At 36.5% G+C, this 11,987-nt stretch overlaps 1 protein-coding gene across 1 annotated transcript in view; it reads right to left on the bottom strand.

Annotated features, from left to right (window-relative positions):
* The window catches only part of samd8 (sterile alpha motif domain containing 8), an 11,458-nt gene extending 5,852 nt beyond the window's left edge, over positions 1–5,606 (bottom strand). The window contains exons 1-3 of the mRNA XM_016269739.1: positions 5,336–5,606; positions 1,423–1,999; positions 745–840 (exon numbers count right to left, since the gene is read on the bottom strand). Of these exons, the coding sequence (XP_016125225.1) occupies positions 745–840; positions 1,423–1,999; positions 5,336–5,429 (767 nt within the window). The 5' untranslated portion in view covers positions 5,430–5,606. The remainder of the gene's footprint in view (positions 1–744; positions 841–1,422; positions 2,000–5,335) is intronic.
* Positions 5,607–11,987: the final 6,381 nt, after the last annotated feature.

Raw genomic sequence — 11,987 nt, 5'->3', positions numbered from 1 at the left:
GCACATTTTATGGAGGACTAAGGTTGAAAACCCCTGGAGTAGACTACAATGCCGGCTGTTCTGACTCACAGACTGCGAATACGTTTTCATATTTAAAGGATTTGCCACTGATGATTTAAATGCGAATTTTGAGCAGTGTAGAGTAGCGCTTGTTGTTTGTCATTTCTCCGATCACAAATGCAGACATGGTTTTATGTTTACGTGGTGCGATGCAACGCAACGTATAAAAGAGAGTATAAGTCATTATAATCTGTAATTATGTCCCCACTGGATGCAACAAATGCCTCGTTTATAATGGGTTTTAATGTTTTTGTCTCGTCGCTCCGGCCGGACGGACAGGGCATCACAGTATGGTAAGGGGCGATACATTTCCGTCACACGCTTGAGGTATCCGGCCAATCACAACGCACTGGATAGCTGGCCAATCACAGCACACCTCGCTTTTCAGAACGATGAGCTTTGTAAAAATCAACGCGTTTCAGAAAGGCGGGGCATAGAGGAGAAACAATAATGTACAGTATGTGGAAAATAATGTGTTTTTTGAACCTTAAACCACATAAATATATTTAATTACACAAAATAATAATCATATGACCCCTTTAAGTACCAGCAATTTCTGAAAAGAACTGGATTGTCTTTAAGAATATTATAATGACAAAATATTAACAGTCTTGAAACCATAGCAAACTTTTTTTAAATGTCTCTTAGTGCTGGGTTGCATTTTGACTTTCTTTGTGTGTTTACCTGTGTTTGTGCATCAACAACACCAGCATTAATATGGAACCCAACACCACTGCACATGCTTCAGCCATGGTGAAGGCCCAGGGAATTCTGGGAACACTGACACATAAATAACAAGAGTCATAATTCTTGATTAACACTACAAAACCACAAGAAAAGATTACTGAGAAAAAACACTTATTAAAATAAACTTATCATTTGAACTGAATTCTGAACAAAAACAAGCAAAGTTGGGTGGTGCATTTAATATGCAGATATCTGTTGCATTTTCAAAATGTTCACTACAAGGAGTAAAACATTTACAAAGGGTAAATGAATATTTAATTATTATTATTATTAAAAAAAACGGTTGTATCAGTTCATAGTATATTACATATATTTATGTAAATAGTTTTTTATATATTCTCCTTTTACACATACAGTACAGCATACATTTACTAAAACATTTTAAAATTCACTTTCGTGCAGACGTGCACTGAGGAAAGGTTTAAAAAAGCACAATGAAATATATCTATTCAAATGTCTTAATAATAAAATAAAAAATAAAGTTGTGCATTGGAATCATTGTGATGGAAGAAAATGTTATTTTCAATACATCACCCAACTCTATATGAACTGGAGAAGTAATATAACACACCTGTCCTGAAATATTTCCACACCACCCATTCAGATATAACTCACCTGTCTAGAAATATGTCTGGAAGTGGCGGGTATGTCCTCATGTCAGGAACCCGCTCATGTACTAGTACCATGACGAATGATGTCACTCCGCATACCAGCATGGCGTAAAGTGCGCTGAGTGTCGTCTTCCAGTACTCCGGGTCCAACCGAACACAATACTGTTTACGCTTGCCGTTCGAGTAACTATGTTCCCCACCAACTGTAGTGACTGCCCCATTACAGTGTTGACGGTCTCCTGACCCTCGCTCTGCGAAGCCATTAGAGATGACACGGTCTGTTCCTCCAGTGTGTATGAGAGACAACGCACTGACCTCTGACCCTGACTGCGCGAGGGCTGTGTGTTTTCTCTGTAGCCTCCGCACAGCCAGCATCAGTCTCTTGATATCACCCAGCACCTTAAGCTCCAGTGGAGGAGACCGCAGGTCAGTCTCAGAAAGACAAAGCAGACTGGCACCATCCAAACGGTGCTTAGAGCACAGGAGATCCACATATTCACGAAACCCCTGATCTCTGAGCCAGCCAGCGACCTGCTTACTGCTCCAACCCTCCACACCAACGTACCTGGAGCCCGGCATACCTGCAGAAACAGACAAGATTACACAAACACTGGTAAATGTAGAAACACACAGATGAATGTTAAAGGAATAGTTCACCTATAAATGAAAAATTTGTCATCATTTACTCACCATCATGTCATTCCAAACCTGTAGGAGTTTCTTTCTTATTTTGAACATAAAAGAAGATATTCTGAAGAAAGCTGGTAATCAAACAGTTGATGTCCACATTGACTTCCACAGTATTTCTTTCCCTACTATGGAAGTCAATGGGGACCAAAAACTGTTTGGTTCTTCAAAATAACTTATTTTGTGTTCAACATAAGAAAGAAACTTATACAGAATTTATTTTGGATGAACTATCCCTTTAAGGAATTCATATAATAAAATAAATTCTGACTGTGCCCTAAGAATGGGTCATCTTGTAAGTTTTAGATTATTTATTTATTGGACTTTTAATACTTTAAAAGTGGATTAGTAACAATAGAGTGGTTTTAGTAAAATAAAATAAAAAATAATTAATTAAATAAAAATAAACTGGTCATGGTTCTTATTTTTGCATGGAAGTTCCCCTGCTTTCTTTTCCATTCTGTTGCAATCCATTGAGCTGTTTGTGATGTAAACACCAAAAACCAACCTAACTACACAGAGCATCCTTAAAGGGATAGGCCACCGAGAAATGTCGTCATTCACCTATCCTTGAATCATTCCAAACCTGTATGACTTATTTTCTTTTGTGCAAGAAGATATTTTGAGAAATGTCTGTATTTTTGGTCCATACAATGGAAGACAATGGGCTTCAAAGTGGTTTGATTTCAGTGTTCTTCAAAATATCTTTTATGTTCCGAGGAAGAAAGAAAGTCTTACAGGTTTGAAACAACATGAGGGCGAGTAAATCATGACTTCATTTTTGGGTGGACTATATCTTTAGGAATCATTAATTGACTAGTCAGTCAAGCAAGCTGGTTTTGAAAATATGTAGTTTTGCATGTCCCTAATCCAATCAGCGACAATAAATCCAACAGAATAGGCTGACACTCACTTTATACACCCCTGGTCTCCTTAAATCACCCTCTACAGCTCACCATCTTCACCTTCTCAGTCACTGACTCCAAAGGTCTGTGCACAATCAGTAGTACTTGTATCTGAGTACATTCACGCAAACAGTTCTAAATTCTGCTGATTCTGGAGCCTGAATGCTAAAGTGCAGAGTTTCCAACAAACACACACGGTGCGCTTTCTTATCAGTGGCTGTGTAACCTCAGTTCAAAGAATGTCTGAAATGTGCTGAGCTGAATTAGTCTAAATTAACAAACCTAATGACCGGTGTGTGCTGACTTGAATTACATTGTGAACTGTATAGTCCCTTCATTAATATGATCTCACTAAATATTAATTAGACAAGTAAAAAGAACTTAACATATTGATCTTGATCTCTAATTCAAGTTCAAATGTTTACAGTTACACCTGTTATCAGGGCAAAGGACTTGCAATTTGCACAGACAGGATCTGATAGCACTGATGATTTGTTAAACATGCTGAATTACATTACACACACAGACCCTTATTATTGCTCTATGTTAGAGCTACTGGCACAACAGGATACTAAAAATGAGCAAACATTTTTAGCCATGCTGACAAATTCACATACACAACACTTTTATATTACACAGACGGAAGAAAACCTATGGGTTTGAAACAAGTCTAAGTAGATGATGATCACACAATTTTCATTTTTGCGTGAACTATCACTTTAAATGTTCAGGATACAATGCATGTCTGTTATGTGCTGTGTGTACATGTTTACTGTCTTCTATCTACATTACTGATCAGATACAAGTTTTAATGACAGACTGTCAAACATGTGAGAGTCCTGGAACCAGAATGACTGGAAAAACATTCCTGACATTCGGTGGAAGCTTCTTAAATCAATAAACCTCAACTAAAACAGCCCCAGTTTATTTCAATTAACAATAAAGTGATCACAAGCATTGAGTGTGAACACCAATACTGTACACACATACAAGAATACTACCACTCCGTACCAAGAGCAATTATTGATTCAGGGACACTACAGAGCGGTTAAAACCAAGCATCTGTCCTCTTGCACAACACTGCATGAACAAACAGCCTGTTGTTACCAAATCCAAAGGCATTTGGATGAGTTTCATCTGATAAACTTGCACTGACACACAGCACCGATTTTGGTTTAGTAAAACAATGTTCTTAGTGAAGTGAAGTAGTAAATTGAATATGAAAAATGTATAAACAATATAACATACAATTTGGACCACAAAGGTGTCCAATAAATGGCTTGCATTAAACACACACACACACACACACACATGGCTGCAGTTTGAGTGATTTGGGCCAGGTAGCAAAAGAAAGATAGCCAACAAGGTAGCCATTCAATAAAAGTACAGTATAAAATGTACTGTGTATGTGAAGAGTCCTCATTAAACACACACACGCAATTTTTTTTTTTTTAAAAACTGTATAATTTAATATATATTTAGTTCAAAAATCTTGTTGTTGCCAATTACGAACTCTAGAGGGTCCAAAAGACAAAGGCGATTGTGCAATACCACGAACCTCTGATATTGGCGTCATGAAAGTTACTTCTAAAAATGTAAAATCTTCGAAATTAAAAAAAGCCAATTAACCCTGATTAAAATCGCGGTTGGTGTGTGGCCAGCCAGTGATTTCCAGTTTCTGAGCTGTGGTTCCAGTATCCAGTGTACCAGAGGAGCATGAGTCTGTCTTTGAAAGTAATCACGCATCCGACTGTGATGGAACCTGTGAAAAGGCACGACCAAAGAAGAACCTAACATTTCAAAATAACATCTAAATGGTTCTAAAATGGAAGCTTCATCCAAAAATGAAGATAAAAGGAGATGTTAGGCAGAATTAGTCACCACTGTATGGATTTCATTGTATGGAAAATGTTAGGAAAGTGAATGGTGACTGAGTTCGTCAGTTCCTAGTTCCTTTGCATTCCACGGGGGAAAGAAAATCATACAGGTTTGAAACAGCATAGAGGTGAGTAAATGATAACAGAATATTTATTTTGCGTGATTCATCTCTGTGGAAACAGAAAAGAATCACAAATAACCCTTATAGAGTAAAGCACTAACTGCTCGTTTTGTCTGTCCAAAGGAATTTGAATCCGTACACGCATTTATTCGCATATGACTCCCGTATAGACTCAAATAAATACACAAACAATAAGCGCTCAAACAGCTTTAAAAGAGTGAGAGAGAAAACACTGACTAATCTGACTTTGATTCCATGACAGCGTGGAAGAGTGTCTGTTTTGGGGGTGGGAATTGCTTGTCATATTAGCTATGCGCCTGGCTTACCCTGTTTGTCCGTGTGGTTATTTAAATGATCCAGTTGTGTTAAAAATCCTCGCCAAAGAGCTCGAGATCCCAGCCTTGTGATCTCGAGCCACATCAGCCTTCGGTTTCTGAGTCACTGCCATGCTGCCAGTGACGCCCAAAAGCATGTAAACAGGAATCATCGTCATGCTCGACACGCCCCTTGGGTGTGGCTACGGAACTCCAAATATGGAATTGTTTGAGGAAAGAACTTGTTCAAGTGGAGATTGGCTGTAACGATACCGACCGCGCCCTCATTACTGATGACCTTTCTTATCATTAATTATCTTGTTTTACACGCTGTACCTGAATGTAATGTACTGGAAATTCGCTGAGTACGTATACTGAGTTTTAAAGACGCCAAAATACTCAGAAGAACAGTTTTGTTGTGTTTTCTATAGACTTTTGTATAGGCAACTATGATGGTTTTAGCGCTTTAGTCATAAATAATACAGTTGCCCAGTGCGCATAATAAAAATAAATGAATAAAAAATGAATAGTTTTTGTCCTATATTTCCACATCTGAATGAAAAAAATAAATAGATTCCCATATTTTTATCTGACAACCAACAATCAAGCTAGCAAACAAATATTTATTATTTAAAGGGACATAGTTGAACCCATGATTTACTCACCCTCAAGTCATCCTAGGTGTATATGACTTTATTTTTTTCAGACAAATATAATCTGAGTTATATTCTCAGCATATTCTCAGCCGCGTGGAGCACTTTTTTATAATGGATGGATGCACTTTATTTTGCTTCAAATTCTCGACCACCATTCACTGTCATTATAAAGCTTGAAAAAAACAGGATTTAACAAATATATATAACTTAAATTGTATTTGTCTGAAAGAAGAAAGTCATATACACCTACTGTAGTATTGCTAGAGGGTGAGTAAGTCACAGTAATTTTTATTTTTCTCTTTTAATATTTAAATATATATTAGATAATTTAATGTTTCACATTTAAACATTTTACTCCTTTTCCATTCCAGATTAGATAAGTATTAACCAATTAGGCAGTCCATATTTGCTACTAAATATTTTGTTTTTATCTGTAGCACTTCATATTTCCAAACTGCACTCAACAGCCAGATGCAACGTAGCAGTATTAGTATCATGTATTTAGTTGTGGAGTTGAGGAGTGTGGAGCGCTGTGCTGTGATCACCACAACAACCTAACACTGTTATGCCTGCTTTCTCTCATTCACACTGTTACTCATTGGTCAGGAATCCTCTGGAACAGCAAGTGTGTGATCTGATTAAGTGGTGAGACTTCATATTGTGACCTCAATTTGGGAAGGTGAATATTACATTACATTTTTGAAACACTTTTGTTAATAAGAGCTCAGCTGTACTCAACCATAGTCTTTTGTCAATAAAGCAAATTATCTAGCAATCATATAACTCAGTAAATTTATATACAGTTTTTTTTTCAGATAGAAATTTTTTTTTTTTAACAGAAAAAGTAACAGAACAATCTTATTTTAAAACCATGGACATATTGTTTTCTGTATTCTATTCAATTTTCTATATTCTGTTTATACACTTGAGTTTGAACATAACATATACCCAATGTACCATGTGAAGGAATGTTTCATATAGATTTTTCAAATGTGTTTTATTTGTGTTTTGAATCACACATTGCAATGTGTTGTGTTTTAGGGTTTCTGCCAGGATAATTGTTTTTCTACTGATTTTTTTCTTACAATGCCTTACAGAGTTGGTCTTTGTACACTAGGTTGTGCTGTTGTACTTAGATTGCAGTTGAGTTAGCTATTCAGTGGTAACAATTTGTCCAATTAATGGTGAACAGTATGAAACACTTCTGTGCATGCTGGTTTTAGGGCAATTCCAAAATAATCCTAATAATAATAATTAGCTGAGTCTCTTGTGCATTTGCAGAGATTGTTTGATTGTAGGTTACACTGATTTCTATCTGTGTTAGTTTGGTGTTAGCTGGTTCATCTGTCTTGAACTTTACTGATTAATGTAAAGCCATTGTTCTAAAAATCTGACCAAACTTTTCAGGGTGAGCAGTAGTTGTCCTGCATATCTGGCAAGAAGTGCTTTCTCAGGAAAAGCTACTTCAACATTACATCATGAAGCACATCTTTTCAACAAAGAAGTAGAACAGAACAGCTGGAGTCAATTTGCACAGAAATATCCTTGTTAAGATCCCCTGGACTGCTGATGTCAAGGGATGTGGGTTACAGGTGCAAGATAATGCAAAATAATATATACAATTACACTGTGAAAAAGCATTATTGGTGTGATTATTACAGTATACCACTGCCTTCATGTGTGTGTGTGCAACAGAACGAGGGATAGATCATTTAAACATTACACATGTTGGATTGGTGAATTTGATATTCTAAACACAGAGTGAGATATAATAATGTTATTATGTGTGTGTTTTCACTTTCTGCTCGGAGTGTCTGAAATGAGAACTCAGTTCTGCTGTCTTAGTTATGCAACTCTGCATTCCTCCACCATAGTCAAATGGAAACACTAATGTGTGTGTGGATATGATATGTAGGCCAGCACAAAGTCCTCCTCAGGGTTATTGGAAAGAAAGAGAACGAAAATGAGTTCTGTTGTTTTTACTGTGCTCTACATGAACTGTCTGTATTTGTGCTGAAATATCATTGTAGGTTTTAAGTTACCCACAATTTCAAAACATGTTTTATATGTTTCGGTTAGAGCTGTCAACCAATTAAAAGTATAATCAAATTAATTACATGAAATGCAACTTAATAGAGTGCTTCAGCCTTTATGTCAGAACCCGGAAGATTAATGTGCCATGGGTTCCCTCAAGATTTTCCTATGGGTTTCAGTTTATGATTAAAATAATGTATGTGGCAATTATGCACACCTGTACTGAAAACTTGAAATGTAAAGCAATTATTTATTTTAAAAAAATGTCTGTAATAACTACATAAAAATGTTTTCTCATGAATTGAAAACCCCCATTAAAAAAACCTATAGGGAAATCTTGAGGGAACCTAATCGCAAATAAGTTTTCAGGGGTTTAATGTCATGGCTGTGGCATTCTATTAATATTAAAATTAGCTGAAAAAGCCCCCAAAAGAAGATAATTAAAAGACATTTTGTGAGCATGGAACATACATTACAAAAAGTGGCTTTAGATATTTCATATTGTTTGTTTTGTTAATTGAACATATTCCTCCCACTTGCAGTATACAGCAATTCAGTTTGCATGGTTCAGTCATACATGAATTCCTTCTGAGTCTGAAATGTTAATTGTTGGTCTGTGTATGAGACAGACTGACATCATTGGCCATTGCATCATGTCTTGCTGTTCTTTCAGCGACTGGCGTTATGAGCACTGCATTTTAAGTTGGAGTGTCAAACTAAAAGTAATTAAACCTCAAAAAGACATGTTGAGACTTCTTTTTAGAGATAGAGATTCTAGCAAGACATTTTTCAGCAATTCTGTCTTTATTCTAGGTCAGAAACACACATAAACACAGTGTGCAGCATAAAACTACTGAGAGCACACAATGATCACAACTTAATCACTCATTTAATTTTTCATGTCAAACCAAGCTGAGTTGTAACATATTTATGTACTTGATTAAGTGTAATTTAGTGCGCAGTACTGAACGTGCAGCTATAATGTAAGATTTACAATGTAAGAAAGTACATTGTGCCTGTTTGTTCATGAGCTCAGCTGAATTCCTGCAGAAAAACAAACTGCAGAAATAAGCAACAGCGACATGCAGTCCATGTAAAATATGATATCGGGGTCAGAAAGAGAGTGAGAGAGTAATTGGGAGAAAGGAGAGTCAAAGAAAGAGAGAAAGGGATTCTTTGATTTTTCAGAAAAAGCAGTTCAGAGGGAGGCCGTTGACGTGGCAGAGAGGAAGTGGCTTCAGTGTGATGGGGTGGAAAGAGGACTGAGGAGGGGGAGCCATAGGAGGGAAGGAAAGAGAAAAAAGAGCAAAACAGAGAGAAAGAGGGACTGTAAAAGGAATAAAACATCCCTTTATCAGTACACTGTAGAAATTAAAAGTTGATCAAACTCTGCATGTGTGCAACTTGAGGACTGGAAAATAGGGCTGAAATACTCAGGATACTTTTTAAAGAATAATCACTCCAAATAACAGCATCTGCAAAAATGCTTTAAAGGTGGGGTAAGTGATTTCTGGTAGCCAATGCTGACATCTGAAATCACCAAAACAAACACGCCCCTATTTTGATAGCTCCGCCCCACACATACGTACGCAACCCAGGCAACGATTAGTTCTGTGAAACAAAGCAAAACCAATGTTACACCGTGTCTACACCGGACGTGAGTGGTGCGGCGCGACAAAATACTATGGAACTCATTATAATCAATGATTCTGTCTACACCACATACATATCTATGGTCTACACTGGATGCAGCGCGGCACGACACGATAAATCCCCGACAGAAAACTGCTGCTGCGTTCTATTCATGACGTATTGACACAAATTTCAAATGATTTTCAACAGTCGCTTTGTCGCGTCCAGTGTACTAGACAGACTTTAGCTGTTGCGGCGCAGACACAGTGTTACTCACCTATCGAGAAGAAACAAAGCAACCTCGGCGTCCGATCGCAGGCCTTCCGCTCCTTGAGTTCTCTCCAGCGCTGGAAAGCTGATCCTATATTTATACGGGTCCTACTTCTTGCCTTAAGCCTTCTTTTGTTCCGCAGATGTTTTCCTCTTTTGTTTTTTATCCGCCATCTCTATCTTTCTGTCGCTCGGCTCGCTAATGTCCGTCCTGTGCACTGAACGCTCTCTCCTCCACATCATGAGTAGACATGCCCCTTACTGCTGATTGGATACAAGTTTGTTTTGCTAGTCTGCCCAAATCAGTTTTCTAAAGCGTTTTTTGGAAAATCGTTTACCCCACCTTTAAATGCAAATGTATTAAGATGAGGACTTAATCTAGACCTATTTAAAAAAGGTTCTGACTAGTTAAGCAATATTGCAAACAATTTGTTATGTTATGTTGGTTTGAATATCAACATGTGATGCGACCATTAAAATAAAATAAACTAATTCAGTGATAAAATTACAATTACCATATGTGTACATTAGAAGAATAATTGCACCAGAACAAGCATTAAAAAACATTGTTTTAAATATATAAAGATTGCATACAAAGACTATATTATTTGACTGAAAGAATCGCTAACTAACTTTTTTGTGCAGTTACAATATTTTTAAAAAGTTTGGGGTTGGTAAGGTTTTGTAATGTTTTTAAGAGGTCAAGGCTACATATATTTTAAACAAAAATAGAGTAAAAACAGTAATATTGTAATTTTTTATTTGAAATTTGAAATTTTATATATTTACCAAACTCAAACTTTTGAACATTAGTGTAATTTCGCACAAAAAGTTAGGAAGCGATTCTTTCTCTCATATAATATAGTCTTTGTGGCTATATACTTAAAACAATGTGTATTTAATGTTTGTTCTGGTGAAATTATTCTTCTACAGTATTGTTCTTGTGATTTTATCACACAGTCTCAATCTGTCATGACGATATACTGTAAAGTGCTGGTAGATGATGTTTTTTTTTAATAGGCATAAATACCAGAAGTATAATTATATATATATAAAACACTAAAACTAATGCTAAAAACTACCATTAATGTATAAAATGTTTTCTCTCTGAAAATAGAGGATCAGTGTTTCAAATGTGACTGTGCTGTTTTTGTTTTGGAGAGCAGTAGGATGTGTTTCAGAGAATGTGAACAAAGTTGGGGAGAATGTGAGTATGTGCTGAGTGTGAGTATACTCTATTTTCATAGTCCATATGTTTCTGTTTAAACTGTTTTAAAGGGGTGGAGCATCATTTGATTGGCATCTGTTCCCCCTTTCTCTATTGCCCGCCCCTTGAGCTCTTAGCTCTTGGTTAATTTTCCTCATCTCATCTTTCACTCCTTTCGTCAGCTACCCCTTTTCCTTTTCTCTCTGTCTTTCTTTTCCCCAAAAGCTTCTTCATACCTTATAAATGAAACATTAATAACTCAAAATCCTTTGATTCGAAAACTCTTAACTACGGAGTAAACCTCAAGTCTGTCAGCTGTTCACAGAAAAAAAACTTAAGCTACTCTAATAGTTTAAGCTTGTGTTAAGCTTGTAACTTGGTTTAGCTAGTCTCTAGTTGGACCAGTTGAAAAGTTCCCCAAATCCCTCTGAGACCATCAAAACACACCAGTCTAACCATGTTGGCCACACTTGGAGACCAGAAAACCAGCCTGGCTTTTTAAACAGTGTTTTTTTTTTTAGAGTGATAATCTCTGTTTACAACAAATTATTTGAAAATATATTCTTAAAAGTGCACATAAAATTTTCTCTATAACACTCAAACTGTGACAATGATGCAATGCAACTTACTTATGCTTACTTATTAGTTGTCAATGCATTACTTGATGATTTGTTGTCTTTCATGTCAGCTGTGCTTATTTTTCTGATGTTACAGTTGTTATTATTTTGATGACCACTTTGGAAGCTAAATGAATGAATAATGATATATAGCTACCACAAATTAAATATTTAATTCCATACGTGCAAAACAAAACAAAACAAAAAAGCGGCTCATCATAGATCATCTTCACAGCACCCCCTCCCAA

Source organism: Sinocyclocheilus grahami, unplaced genomic scaffold (assembly GCF_001515645.1).
Source record: "Sinocyclocheilus grahami isolate Dianchi unplaced genomic scaffold, SAMN03320097.WGS_v1.1 scaffold54.1, whole genome shotgun sequence".
NCBI classification, from domain to species: Eukaryota; Metazoa; Chordata; class Actinopteri; order Cypriniformes; family Cyprinidae; genus Sinocyclocheilus; species Sinocyclocheilus grahami.
Note: the sequence above shows the minus strand (reverse complement) of the source record. Positions and strands in the feature narration are given on the sequence as shown.